Source organism: Protopterus annectens, chromosome 6.part0 (genome assembly GCF_019279795.1).
Source record: "Protopterus annectens isolate FY-2018-M chromosome 6.part0, PAN1.0, whole genome shotgun sequence".
Classification (NCBI taxonomy): Eukaryota; Metazoa; Chordata; order Ceratodontiformes; family Protopteridae; genus Protopterus; species Protopterus annectens.
In genome coordinates, this window is record NC_056737.1 from 1,143,103,546 (window position 1) to 1,143,119,369 (window position 15,824).

General features: G+C 39.2%; 1 protein-coding gene across 1 annotated transcript in view; it reads left to right on the forward strand.

Moving 5' to 3' along the window:
* Positions 1-15,824, forward strand: part of CCDC148 (coiled-coil domain containing 148) — a 2,032,828-nt gene that overhangs the window by 962,427 nt on the left and 1,054,577 nt on the right. Inside the window, exons 7-8 of the mRNA XM_044073632.1 lie at positions 856-951; positions 8,498-8,679. Of these exons, the coding sequence (XP_043929567.1) occupies positions 856-951; positions 8,498-8,679 (278 nt within the window). The remainder of the gene's footprint in view (positions 1-855; positions 952-8,497; positions 8,680-15,824) is intronic.

Genomic DNA, 15,824 nt, shown 5'->3' on the forward strand with positions numbered 1-15,824 from the left:
AGTTTATGTTCGCTACTTCTACTACTATTATCTGATATGATTAATATACAGTGATTAACTAGATATGTATGGATTTTAATCTTCCACACAGAGAAGTTCCTTACACTGTTCTCTCTTAAATAAATTCTAAACACTGTGCCAATGGGTTTGACAAGTATAAGGTATGGTATGTCACTAAACAGTCCAGACGCTATCCTGATGAGTTCTTCGCTGTCATATATCTGAGGAAGAAGGAGATAATGCACACTAGGTAGACAGGTCTCTAAGGTGCATTTAAAGTAGACAAGTGTACACCTCTTGCTCTCTTCATTGTCTGTCTTTTTGAAGAAGACTTTAGCCTTCTAATTTTGTGTCGGAGTCAGACTGGACTCTCTGAAGTGGGCATCTGAGAGAATTATGTTCTGCTTTACCTTTGTGACAGTCTTACTAATGTAATTCACACACATTTATCTGTTAGTACTTAGCATAAATTCCTGTTTTCCCAGTAGTAATATGAATTGTCACTACTATCTAAGAATATATTATTTAACAATTAATTGGATTTTTTTTTAGGTTTTGCCTCAAAGGCAGGCACATGTCTATACAGATGTAAAGCAGCAGGTAGAGAAAATGAACTGGATTAAAGTCTTTCCTTGTCTTTAGTCTTATGCATCTATATCAACTGTCATTTGCATCTCCATACAGAGTTACAGTGATATATTTTTAGAAGTACAGATTTCAGTCATTCTTAAATATTTTTCCAAGAATTCACAGAGGGAAAAAAAAGAAACTTAAACCATATATACATCTTAATTGCGTATAATTATGTTTAATATCATGTATTTTAATATGTGTTCTTTTACTTGGCACTTAAAGGTAGAATTTGTGAAGATTCAGCAGGACGCAGTTATGGAAAAGCTAAATCTTCAGAAAATGGCTTTAGATCAGCAGATCAAAGACACTGAAAGCAAGGTAAAATTGTAAATCTTACTTAAATATGAATATTTGTAATTAAGCTGCGTGGTTATACAGGGAAAATGATCAGATGACCACGAGCAATATCAGCAACATTAAGATACAAATCAGAATGTATTCTAGTAGTGGGTTATTTATAACTCATTTCATGTTGGTCAGTATCACAATGACTGACCACAATGATTAACCATGCATGCATGGAAATCAATGCAGAAAATCAAGCAAACCAACTTTTCTTACAGTATTTTTGTATACAACTCATATGGAGACCACAGCTTTGTTTTCATGTCACTTTACTGTCCATTTAAATATGATGTATTCATGAGGTTAAAAAAATTAAATCCTACTGCATAGGTTCAGCGCCATTTTCCTGACTCTTTTTTTTTTTTTTTTTTTTTATTTTATTTTTAATAAGAAATTTATAACACTGTAGAGTCCAGATGTTGGTGCAAGAACTGTTTTTCTCTCAGCTATCCATGATGTCACCAAATGTCCCTGTTATGCCTCATATTTTTGGTCTGTTTATTGTAATTTTTGTGTTTTTTGGCAAATCATTGAGGACTGAAATCATTAAATAATAATGGAATTTTAAGTTTCAGACTTCATAACCATATATGATCCTCCACACATAGAATCATTATACCAAGGAACTTTTTGAGTATTCTAGAGGTAGAGAAATCCTGAGAAATACCCAGTGTGCCCCCAGCTGATTTCTGGAAAGTCTTTGCAGCTAGTATGGGAAGACATATACCTTGTTCTGCAGAGGAACAGAAAGAGCACAAGTTCCTATTGATTTTGTGTGTGGATTACCCATATCAACAAAGACCCATACAGTGTCCTGATCGATTCTGAAGTGATCAATACTTTCTTAATCAGTGAAATTATGATAATGTAACTGCTAACAGTAACATATGAGTTGCTGCCAGATGGTGTCACAGCTGGATAGCTACTGGAGCAAAAGACTTTAGTGGGTTGCTTCACAAAGGCTGCTGTGACTTCAAGCATTCTTGCTACATGCAGCAATGATATATATTTCTGGCATACTTTGTCCTTTTATAGTCAGGCTGTCACAGCTGGTCAGTTTTCATTTTAGAGAGTTCACCTTGCACACATGTTAAAATCATAAGGACTTCATTTAATTTGCATCTCATAATACAGTCATTTGCATATATCTTATGTTTGAACTTGGGCTTAATGCACAGGTGCACAGCACAGGGCTGTGAACTGCTACAAACCTGCACCAGTTTGTGCATTACTGATTCCAGCACAAGTGCTTGCTGCATACTACACAACTTGTCTATGAGTTTTGGCTCAAGTGTTTCTAACCAGATGTTATTTCTATTGGTTTTTATCATTAATTGTACAATAGTTTTGTATATTTCTATTGGTTATTATGTCCGTTTGATGGTTTAATAGTCAATTTTGAAAAAAATGAAACATGCTGTTAATACTGTCACGATCCTGTGATCTCTGCAATATCTGTGCAGGGATAAAGAGATTTAATCACATTAGCTATTCCATGGCCATAGTGGAATTGGTATTGTTTCTTCTGAGTCAAAAGCTCAGCTGTTGAAGTCACCTTTCAAGCACACTGGTAGATATTTTTCCAATGGAGGTTGAAAAGTGTAATCTCTCTATAAATGAAACACATCCTCCACTTTCCCTTTTTATAGAATGGTGACCACTACCCCAATTTTCTAGTCCATATGCAATGTTGAAAATGTGTCTTTACTAGAATGCCCCTGGAACAGTGTGTCAAGTGTAATGTATGACAGAACAATGTCAAAGAAGCTAAAAAGTTAGGTACAAAACTGTGGTGCAGTCAGTAAAACTGTACGGTACAGAAAACTGAAGAGTAAAGGAACATCAGTTGAGAAAGCTAGAGGTGATGGAGATGAAGTGCCTGAGATGGGTGTTAGGATGCACACTATTAGACAGCTGAAGAAATGAGGACATCAGAACAGAAACCAAAGTAGCTCCAGTTACAGTGGAAGTCACAGAGAGCAGATTATAGTGATTCAGACAAATGTGCAGAAACGCATAAGACAATCTGGTAATGAAGATTTGGGACAGACAGGATGAAGGGAAGAAGAAATGAGGGCATCCAGTAATGATATGGATGAATTGTGAGAGCGAGAAAATCTGTGACAATCAGGTAGGAGAGTGGCATTGAATTGAGAGATGACTACAGTTGACACAGCACTCCAACCCCATGTAGAAAAATGGGGAAAAGGGGGTTGATGGTGATGATCATGAGTTTAGAAACAATTATACGAGAGGCCTGATGCAGTAGCAGTTACAATCATGGCTAAAAGCTGATAACTCATCTCAGTTCCTGAGGAGCAACTTCCAAAGATTTGTGGATATCAGACTTAGCAAAAGACCTGAAGGCTTGGTCCTGTTCAGAGTCAGGAGTAAGCAGGTTGATCTAATATGAAAAACTCCACAGTAGATGATGATGATACATCCACCTAGCTTATTGCTGAAATGAATTCTTGTGGATGTAGCAACTTTCTTATTTTGGATTGATGACATCCACCTGAAAAAAAAAACACCGTGAAGCTTGATCACCTTCTTAGAGAAGTGCTTTCTGATGTTAAATGTTTCAGATGTAGGTTTTAGGTAACTTCAGCCTTAATTGCTTGGGTCAGCAAAAGGCTTTACTGGACAAGCCCATCGCCCTTTACAATTTGGACCATAATATTAGTGAATTCACCAGCCTTAACTTGGTATGTAGTAATAGTTAGATTTTCAGTGTCATTCTCACTGTCACTTTCAATGTCCTCTGTAGTTATCGAGAAATGAAGTGTACTTAAATTCTCTCACTGACCACTGTCTTCTCTGTGGTCCTTTAAGATAAATAAACTAAAATCTTTCAGTGTTGAAGGCCATTCTGTTCCTGAAAGGAAATAGCATCTTTCTTTTGGTGCCTGACTGTTGGAGTGATATTCATGGGAATCTGGTTCTCTAGAAGATTTACAGCTCCCTCCTTCCTGCTTTTAAAATGTACAAGATCAGCTCTTCCTATGCAAAAGATGGAGAGCTAGTGTGAGTAAGTGCCCGTAGATATCATCTGATATTGAAGCTCTGATTTAAAAAAAAAAAGGAAGAAAATGCATATAACAGATTTCCAAGGAATCCTCTCAACAAAACAACATATCTCCTGCTGCAGTGTTTATGAATAGCTAAAGAACGTTTGTCAAGTAGCTGGTAAAGCTGCTAATGCTAAGTATGTTAAATGAAAACAACCCCTTTTCTGGTCTTTGCTAAATTGGTCTGGAATGCTGTTATGAAGTTATGGGGATAGTAGGAAATGGGGAATGATTAGATATCATTACTCTCACAACGGTTTGATCAATAATTGAAAATGTACATTTTAATCTGGCAGCTTAGGTGCTTCCTTCTCCTGAAAAGACAAGTATTATTATTATTATTAAATGATAATACCCAAGAGCATACCCCCCCCGTATATTGCCTTTTTATTTAAAGGAAATGCAAGTGAAAGCAGTTTACAAATGCTTCATGTAACTTGATCCCAAAGGTAGATACAAGGAGTCTATATCAGTTCATCGAAGGTTCATTTCCGTGAACCTTTGTTCATCAACCCTAATACAGTGAATGTTCCCTCCAATGAGTGACTTACCAGGGGAAAGGAATGAGTTGCTCAGCATTCTGCCCATCACACAAAGCGCAGTATTTCACCCTCCCCCCAAATATATATATACTGTCTCCGAGATTGCACTAGAGTAGGGAAAAGGGCAAATTTCTTATGATGGCCAACTCGTTCCTTTCACTGGGTAAGTTGTTTGTTGAAGTGAGCATTTGCTGATGTGAACGTTCACTCTACTAGGGTCAGTGAAAGAAGGTTCACGGAAATGAACCTTCGTCAATGTGATATAGACCCAGATATAAGAGCTTCCTTATTTATGTGTCATTTTTCTGACTGGTAGCCCTATTAATAGTTAAAAATGGGAAATAAAACTGAAAGATGTTTACAAACTCTTCATGAAACACCCTTCAGTATGTAGGATTACGGGTTGCACTCTTCATCTGTCTTTCTTCTGACTGACAACAATAATTATAGGTAATCTCCTGGTCCATGCTTATAATTGGTTGCTCATTGCTAGGATTGCCCCTTGTCATTGCAGACATACAGCTATAATCCCACTTTTCAAGGTATCCTTTTTCTCAGCAGTTCAACATTTTTTTCAGGTTATGGCTCACATTAATAAATATGATTTTCTTGATAATGCACAGCATGGATTTTGAAAAGGCTTTAATAGCTTGACAACAATATGCTGTGAACAGAAGACATCTGCTTTAGCATGGGGAACATTGCCAACAGGATTACATTAATTTTAAGAAGAAAATTTGATTTACTTGTCATACACTCCTTCAGGAAGTCTAGATTTGGAATGGCTTAATTCAGTGACTTCAGAATTACCTGGCTGATTTTCTAATTGTACTTTTCAGATGCTGTTTGGTTCCTTACAGTATGCTGTGGGCACATTTCTCTGTGGAGGTCCCTGGGCTCAATCATGGAAGTATAGTCTTCCTCTTGTTCCATCAGTGGCTTACTCCATGACCCCCAGATATTTCTTCTAATTCTTTCTGCACATGACTTTGTCATTCTAAACCCTCTTACCCCCTAGGCCTAATTCATGAATGACTTCAACTTGAATTAAACAAACTGTGGCACTAGCTACTTTCTAATAGTGTAATTGTTAACAGTCACAAGAAAAAAAATGTGGTAGTTGGGTCCAAAATAGGACTGTATAAATGAGAGGATTGCTTCACATCAACAAGACATCCATTACTGTTATAGCCCAGGTTAAGTATTTTAAATATTTAGAGTTATGTTTAGACCTAGTGCTATCCTTTGTTTCTTATAGAAACTATGTAAATAAATGTAATGAAGCACCTCTGTCTTTGTTATAAGGTCTAGGACTTCCTACTGTTGGAAGTGAGGAGAACCATTTGTATTAACTGTTTTGTACATAAGTTAAAATATGGGCTTCTTTTCACAGCATTCATCTCCTTGTAGAATAAAATAATGTTGCAAACAACTCTTAACAGGATTGTTTTAACCTCTCTGACCCTGATGCCAGCTGGTCATCATTCCCCTCTTGGTCACTTTGGCCTATTTGTTTCCTTGACACTGAGGCAAGGATCAACCAAGATGAAACATCATTAAGTCAGCCATCAGGTATAGGTGGAATGTGTCATGGATGTCAGTGCTGTTCTGCCCCCCACCCACTTCCAAAAGGGGCTGATGTCAGCAAGACATCTTGCCAACCCAGGTGGACACAACAGTTAGCTGTTTCCTCCATCTCTAGGAAATTAGACATCAAGCATGTACCTCTGGGTATAAGCATGCCTTTCCCTTCCCTGTGAGAGGTGCACATGTTCCTCTCTTTCATTCCTCTTTCTCCCCAGCTGGCTGCTCCAGTCCCAGGATTCCTAATCAAGTCTCAGTCATCTGAGTCACAGTCAGGGCTTCATCCTTCTGTGCCACAGAGCCAGGTGCACCCCAGTTAGGATTTGCAGGTCTGTCACAGTAGTAAAATCACTTTGTACACCAAGGTCAGCTTGGTACTTATGACTACAAGAGCTAAATTATTCAAGCCACCCTTATTTGGAATACTGCCCCTCTCTAGCACTTAGGGTAAAAGCTGTCAAGCATAGCTACCCATTAATGACTCAAGAACTGGAAGCATTAACTCTCAAACGATGGATATTCTAGGCTGGAAGGAGAAAATATATTCTTTAAAGCCACACCTGGTATCTAGAATCAATTTCCCAGTTTAATTAGAAACATAAATGAGTATCACAAATTTAGGCTAACGCTATGAGACTTCCTAACAAATATTTATAAATGCAACTGCTTTTCTGACTGTGGTAAAGGTCCCTTAGTCTACCATTAGGTCTTTATCTCTTAATTGTGTAGTTTGTCCACTAGCCTGTGCACCTAATGAATCACTTAACTTGTTGTCTGGTTTAATTTTCCTTATTGATTGTTTGTCTGACATTTATTATTATACCAGAATGCCTCTGAATTAGTCCTTGGAAATTTTCTAGTTTGTTTGGTTTTACAACTTGAGATCATTATTATTATTATTATTTATATTTTAATGTTTTTTAATGTGGCATAAAGTTGTATTTCACTATTCCTTTACCATCTGCACGTACCTCACCTATGCATTTTTTTAAAAATTACATGGATTCACTGTATTCTTTTTCTAATATTTTTCAGGTCTCTTCATTATCTGCTTACTAAGTTTGTATATATTACAGTCAGTACTATTTATTTGCCTGTGGAGGGCATGGAATTTGGCTGGAAAGGGCCTATGAACTAGCCCATCTAGACAGATAGATACATAAAAACATATGCAGTGAAAATTTTGAGGTATAGCTAGGAATTTTTGTAGTTAAGAAGCAGATTGCTGTTTGTTTCAGTATAGTTTTAATGTTAAGTACACCTAATAACTTACTTAGAGTCTATATCATTATTTTGAACGTTCAGATACTCAAATCCCTAAAGGCCAACACCAGAATATCTAACCGCAGCTACACCGAACATGAAAAAGCGCAAAATTCAAAATATTGAATTTCTATAGTTGGCCAACTCACATCCTGCTGCGTACTGCCTACCCAAACAAAATAATCTAAACTTCACCCATGTCAACACTTCACCCATTTATCCCCTGTGCTAATTAAATGTGCATAACACACAAATGTATGTGAATGTGAACAACACCCAAAGTACGGAAAAAGTTAAATTTATGTAGTACATTCAAACTGTCAACTGTATTTTACATTTTCAACAGCAGAGCTGTCGCTCAAAGGAATTCACCCGCAGAGTACTCATTCCTCTTCCTAAGCATTGCTATACTTGCAGCACCAGTATTTACTATCTTTGCTAGTTTCTCTAATGTATAGAGATACCCATCTAAATGCAGCATTTCCCTCTTCTGCGATATTTCAGTGCTATAGCACGTACCTAGACTACCAGGAGGTACATCAGGAGCGCTAGCCATTTCTGACAATGACATGTAGTCGAATGTACACAAATTATGTGCTACTCTCTAAATTTATAGCAAAACCTGCAAACACATACAACTTAAACAAGTTTCTATTGGGCTACACAAATATATTACTATATATGCACTTCACTTAACCGTACTTCTAGCTCTAAGGTCAGTAACTACTGCACATGTACGTTGGTTTCCTATAAAGGATAAGGGAATCTCCTACTGATGTTTTACCTTAGTAAAATGATGTGGCCAACTATGGAAATGCGATATTGTGAATTTTGCAGTTTTTAACATTATGTTAACTTGCGATTCGATATTGTGCTGGCGGCCTTTAGGGATTCCGACTATCTGAACATTCGAAATAATGATATAGACCCCTTGCTTAATTATTTATATATGTTTGTCTCCTATTTAAGTATAGTCATGTAAGTGAACAAAGCTAAGGCTAGGCTTGTACTCCCTGAAGTTTCCTACTGCTTTTAACTATAATTGGCAACATTCCTTTGCAGATATTTGTGGATTTTAGTGATGTGATCCCTATCCATTTGGAATGGTGTCCAGAGGAAGTCCAGAGTTTTGACTGTCCATATCCAGATCTTAAGAACTCAATTGTGCAGGAATTCCAGAACATTAATGATAAATACACGTCCAAGTTACATTTAATTGAGCATCAGCTGCATGATACTGATAGGTGAGTACAGGATGATGTGCTATAGCTCCTCTTAATAAACCCAATAAGTGTTTCTTCTTATAATTCAGATACATGCATTTTTAAATTTTGTCTCTAGCCAATACTGTTTTTACTGGAATATGTACATGTACCCTTGCATCTGTTTGGTAGTTCATTGCTACTCAAAGTGAATAACTTTAAAAGCACAAGCACAAACAATATATAGCATTGTTTCATCTGAGATATTTCCAAACGGTGTCTTTTTTCAGATTTATTTGGCCATCCATGTCATAATCTTAAGTTCCCCTTACTTTATAACCCAGTTATTCTCCCACTGCCTGCTTAAAGTGACATTACCAGCTGGGTAGAGGATCAGCCAAAATGATCTGTCACTGCATATGGTTTGAATTTTTTTTATATCCTACTTTTTGTCACCCCCCCCCCCCCGTCGCCTGATCTGTACTGACATCATTGTAGCAATGTATTTCTACATAATATGCCAGTGTGTGCCTCCACTATGTTTTGGAATGGCTGAAGCCTTCACAGTGGAGCACCCTCCCCTTGTAAACCCTTTCACCCTCCTTTTAGATAGTGAGATTCATTCACATAATCTGTCTGAGCACCCTCCTTTTAGATACTTAAGCTCATTTACACCCTCTGACTGTATACCCATCCACTCAGTTGGCTTCTAGTGGACCTGATGTCGTAATTTAACATGGCCATCCATCAGTGCAGTCTGGGCTCCATCTCTTTGTGCCATGGACTGGTATAATCTGGCTGGGCACCCTCCTTTTAGATACTTAAGCTCATTTACACCCTCTGACTGTCTTCCCATCCCCTCAGTTGGCTTGTAGTGGACCTGATGTTGTAATTTAACATGGCCATCCATCAGTGCAGTCCGGGCTCCATCTCTTTGTGCCATGGACTGGCTTGATATTTTCAGTCTTTTTTGGTAGCAGCATGTCCTTTTTTTTCCCTTTTGGTTTTAGCACCAGCTGTTAAACTTTACTGAGTATTTGACCCCCTTCACCACCTTACTTATATATGCTATCCCTACCCTATCCTGCCCCTTAAAAATCCTTTCTGTACCACTACTACACAAGACAGGCTCAATCAGACACACACAAAACACTAAAGCTATCCCCATATCTAACCCTTACTCTAACCCTAATCCATGAACACTCGGATGGACACACTTCCGCCCCTAATACCAAAGCACTTAACTATGTCTGTGCTATGAACTGTCAGTAAAATTAATGTCTAAATTCTGATATTGTAGTTCACACTTTTCTCATTCTTATCTGCAGCCACTTATATCCATTTTTACATATGTATCAGTGTGTAGAGATAGTGATATTATAATTTCAGTCATTCCCTTATGCTGTCTCTTTACTTACTAAGATTAATAAATAATGTTGTTGTTGTGTCTTTCGACTTTTCCTGGATAGGGGTCGCCACAGCAGAACTCCGGTCCACTAATCATTGGCAGTAGATTTTTACATGCCGAGTTGCCAGCTGTGATGCACAACCTTCAACGAAGGTACGCCCATTCACACACGTCTCCACACAGAAGACGCCCTTGCTGAAAATCGAACGGGAGAATGTCGAATTGTGAGGCGGCAACGCTACTGCAGCACCACCACCGCGAGTAAGATTAATAAATAATAAAACTTCTTTTTTGTAATACCACTTCATTGGTTACTTGGTTCAGTTTCATCCTTTTTGTGTTGTGGAGTTCTGAAAAAAAATTTTCAGTGTTCTTGTATTTCTGGTTTCTGAATCCCGGTTTCGCATTTTTAAGAATAATAAATTAGTTGCAGATGGCCAAGCCCTTAAGATGCTTTTTTTTCAAGATGTTGGGAGAGAATTATTTGACAGCAGCATGCAGATCATGAATATTTGTCAGTAGACAGTAGAAAGTATTCTGCCATGGTCTTCTAACACTAAAAGCTAAAGGAATTGCTTAATTTATTTCATGTTCTGGGTTACTGAAAATCAGGTGCAAGACACTATCCAAACATCATAACAGCTGCTACTGCTTAAAGATCAAACTCCAGAGTCATCTGCCTGAGGTGAAGCTCTTGTCAGCTCTTTTTAAACAATTTGCACTGAGAAAAATATGATGTTCATTATTACGATCACTGCTACTGTAGCCTTAGCTATATGCTTCCTCATTTCTTCCTTCTTCCAGCCACAGAGAGAAGAAAATTACTAAACCCTTCAACTATTTAAATGTATTGGCCATCTAAGTTATCTGCAAATATTTATTGGTTCCTGGCTTCCTTCGTTGTGAGCACTTACGAGGTATTGGCCATCCTACTGTGTTCCATAGTACCAGAATACAAAAGTGCACACCAGCTTTCAATCTGTCTTGCTCTTTTAAAAATAGTGGCTCTCCACTAAAACTTAACTTTTTGTACAGCTAAAACTTAAGTTTTACCCACTTTCATATCTAACTTAGTGCACATTGCAGTGTTTAGGATAAAGCATTTTTTCATCTTACCTTTAAGTATCTATTGCAAGATCACCAGTTATTGGAGAGTCCACATTCTGCCTCTCAGTAGCCATCTTGGGATCAGTGCTTCTGTTTTCTCCTGGTGAGAGGAGCACAGAGACATTATTTCCTGGAGGCTGCTGATCACCAGAAAGCCTAATAACTGCTTTATAGGTGAGAGCTTGGAATCTGTGCTTATATTCCGATCTTGGTGAGAGTAGGAGCAGAATGCACTGATTCCTGACTGTTTCTGGCTGGAGAGTGAGTGTCTGCTTAATGTACTTGATTGGTCTGGTTGTTATTTGAGGCATCTACCAGAAAAAGGCTACAAGCCTCCAGACCCTTGCATCATCTGGGACAAGACTGTGGATCACCAGACAAGATGTGGCCTGCTTCTCTTCTTGGGATTAGTGCTAACATTTTGCTTCTGGTGAGAGAAGAAGCAAAGGAGTATTGTATCTCAATGGAGTGAAGCTGTGGTGAGACCAGCATTAGTAGTAGCCAGGCAGTAGCCGTTCATGCGACTGCCCTCTTTTCATCATCCTTGACAAGCTAATTTGTTGTTTCCTGTAAGTACTGCTTGATTTGTTCTAACTTCAGAATATCTGCCTAAATACTTCATCCTTAAATTTTCAGGGTTTATGTATTAGTTTTCCCTCAAGTGTTTGGCAGTGCTCTGTACAGACTCAGACACCTTGAGTGACATTTTTCCTGTAAAAGCACAATTGAAATTCCTCCAGTATCTAGTTGCACACAGGACAACTAGTTTGCAGTGACAAGCACTGTCCACATAGTTGCAAACCAGATACTCCTGACAGTGATTGATATTCTTACTCCAACAGTCTAATCAATAAAAAAGGGTCTGATGCCATGGATATGAACTTTCCTACTGTCTCCGTTACTAGCTTAGTGGATATGAGACTCCTGAGGCAATGTAGAAACTGCCTTATTTTACTGACAACCAGTTAATTCTCAAACAAACTGATATGGTATGTGAGAGATGTAGTTACACAATGTCACTGGAGGCAAAGCTTTCACATAAAAGTACTCCTAATGTCAGTAAGGCTGTCATTAGTGCTCATGCTGCACCCATCACACACAGTTCAAAGCAGACGTAAGCTGGGGGACTTAAATGTAACCTTCCTAAATCACAAAGATGTCCTAGGTGAAGTACACATAACAAATATCTTCAGCAGCCCCAAACACCCTCTTTCAAAACAACACCCAAATCAACGCGTAGAGCTACATCTCATGGAGCCTCTACCTCTAAGCCCATAAGGCAAGTTAATGCACAATCCAACATTCTAGTCATTGGAGACTCCATCATGAGACGCACACTGATGTCCCTCTCACCAGGCTGAGTCAGGAGAAAGTTACGGTCAGTTGCTTATCTGGGGCACGGATCCACAACATTACACATGCACCCAGGTCATTGGAGCACAATTACCAATATGACTCACGTCATAGTCCATATGGGAGTAAATGACCTGAGATGTAACCATATGAAGAGAGACATCATAGAACTCTTGAATATGTGTCTCAGGCTGGTATGAGCCTAGCATTGAGCAGCATTTTACCTTCTCCAAGGATGATGCCACAATATGAACAAAAAATGATTGACTTTAATAATTGGCTTAGTTTCTGGTGTCATTCTAAGGTGGTGCAATATTTGTCAGCATGGAAAGAGATGGTCAACAGCCCACACTGCTTTGCCAGGGATGGGTCTGTACCTCTCTATTCTAGGCTTTCGAATATTAGCTAAAACATTGTCTTCCCCATAGTGCCTTTTTTAGGCAATGCCAAACTGAAAGTACTTCCAATATAGCAAATCAAAACCAAGAAAATCTAAAAGTATTAGTGTTCAATGCTAGGAACCTAAACAAAAAGCTCCACTCCCTGGAAGCTCTCTTTACCCTAGAGAATGTTAATGTCTGCACGGTGTCTGAGACGTGGTTTAAAGCCACGGAGAGCACACCAACAGTGCAAGGTTATAATGCCTTCCAGAAATTTAGACCAACTACTTCACAGGCAGGGATGAAAGGTTGGAGGAGTCTGTTTACATCAAAAAAATATACTTCAAGGCTGGTCAAACAGGGCAATGTACTTCAGCTGCTCCATGTTCAAATCACCATAGGTAAAATCCAGTACCACTTCCTTTGCAAGCTGTAGGTCCCCCCTCTATGACCCATGAAACCCATACCATGTATTTAAACTTAGTAGAATCACTAACCATCCAACAAAATACCATATTCATGGGTGACTTTAATTATACCACTATTAACTGGGAATCCTATACGACATCAAACGTACATGCACAGAGATTCCTGGATTTTGTAAACAGAAACGCCCTGGACCAGATGGTCAATACACCAACCAGGGGTGCAACCTGCATTTATCTGGTCCTCACTAATATGGGAGAGTGCTGCACACCCCCTACTGTAATGCCTTCTCTGGTAAGGTCAGACCACAAAATGGTCTCCTTTGAAGTAAAAATAAAACCTGGACCCCAGCTCAACCGGGAATATTCAGAAACTATTCTAAGGCTAACCTCCTGCTATTAAGTGAGAACCTATCAAAATTTCAATCCCCTTTAAACCCTGAGAACACTTCTGCCTATGCAGAACTGTTTACAGCAACCCTGTACAAGCATGTTAATAGCTGCATAGAGGCAGCTGTACCCACCAGGAAGAAGTACAGAGCTAACTCAAAAAACTAGCCACTCTGGTGGAATCACAAAATCAATCGGATGTATAACAGGAGGAAGAAAATCATGGCAAAAATTAGGAGGCACAGCACCCAGAAGGATAAAAGCATTCTCATCAAGCTAAACAAACAACTCAGAGGACAAATAAAGTCTACCAAAGCCATATTTGAGGTAAGTTTGGCCTCTCAGGCCATGGACAACCACAAAGCATTCTTTACCTATGCCTGCAACCTCAAAGACAATACACAATTGTGTGCAGAGCTCACTGTAAATGGAGCCACCTATACTGAGCCAGGAGATATAGCAAACCTCCTGGCTGATAAATTCAGCTCCAACTTTATTCCTTTCTTCCCATCAACCTTCCCTCAGGTGGTGGTTGTTGTTGTTGTTGTTGTGTCTTTCGGCTTTTCCTGGTTAGGGGTCGCCACAACTGAACTCCGGTCCGCTAATGATTACCTTCCCTCAGGTAATATCATCAAATATAACTCCCTCTACTATCACTAGGGAACAGGTCCTTAATGCTCTCTCTAAGACTGAGAACACTGCATCAATGGGCCCAGCAATATCCCAGGATGCCTTTTAAATAGCATGAAACATGACCTATGGGGCCTCTGGAATTACTATTTAACTGTAGCCTCCAAAAAGGCTTGGTGCCTTATGAATGGAGAAAGGCAACGGTCATCCCTCTGCACAAAGGTGGGCCATCTACAGACCATGGACATTACGGACCCATAATTCTCACTAGTCTCATATGTAAAGCCATGGAAGGAATTATCATTGAGATGATCAACAAAGATATTGTAAACCTCTAGACACTGAAACCAACCCAGTTTGGTTTTGTCAAGGGCAGATCATGCCTACTCAATGTGGTGGACTTCTTTGAGAAGGTCACAAAGCAATGGATGAGGGCAAAATCGTTCACACTGCCTGTCGTGACTTGGCCAAGGCATTTGACACAGTACCCAACTTGGGCATTGTTGACAAACTCAAGAGGTTAGGTGCAAACCCATATGTCACCTGGTGGATAGCCAACTGGCTCACTGGAAGTTAGAACTGGGGAGTTCACCTCTACAAAGAGGCCAGTCACAAGTGGAGTCCCTCAGGGATCAGTCTTGAACCTCAGCACAGAAATAAATAGAACATGCTGGAGGGACAGATTCATAACCCAGAGGCTCCCTTCGCTCTGGAATAGAATTCCAATTCATGTTAGGCAGAGCACCTCACTGACTCTCTTCAAGAAGAATCTTGATGAGTGGATGGGGGATCATAGGTTTGTCCCGGGGATTACTTCTGTGTCACTATTAGACAGAGGCACAGTAAACTAAACTTTAAAAAGGGCACAGTATACTCAAATCAAGGGGTGGCGTAAGCCAAACACAATCGGGCTAGGCTTATAAATGCCCCAGGGCAGATAGCCTAGTATGAACCTATGAACCTAAGTCCTTGGACCGCTCCTTTTTGACATTTACTTCTCAGAAGTCAAGGCCAATGTCAATGGTCTATGTCTAACTAAATATGCAGATGATTGCAAATTAGGAGCTGTCATTGAATCTCACACTGACACAAATGTTCTCCAGAAGGGGCTGACACAGACAAATATTTGGTGTCACAGCCATGGACTAAAACTAAATGCCAAGAAATGCATAATAGTATCCTTTGGGAAGTCATACATCCCTGGTAGCTGTCATATTGACAACACACCCTTTACAGTTGACCCAGTAGTCAGGGACTTAGGGCCACACATAGTAATCTAGCCTTTGATCATCACGTGCCTAGCATGGTGAGGAAATCATTCTATGTTGCACAAAGTATAAACAAAGGTATGGCAATTAATTCCAAGGAAGTCATTGTTCCACTGTATTCGGCATTCATCAGATCTATCATTGAGTACAATGCACCCTTTGGTATGTACCTTAGCAGGCATATTCAGCAACTGGAACATCCACAGAGGTTCCTCCCTAAACAAAT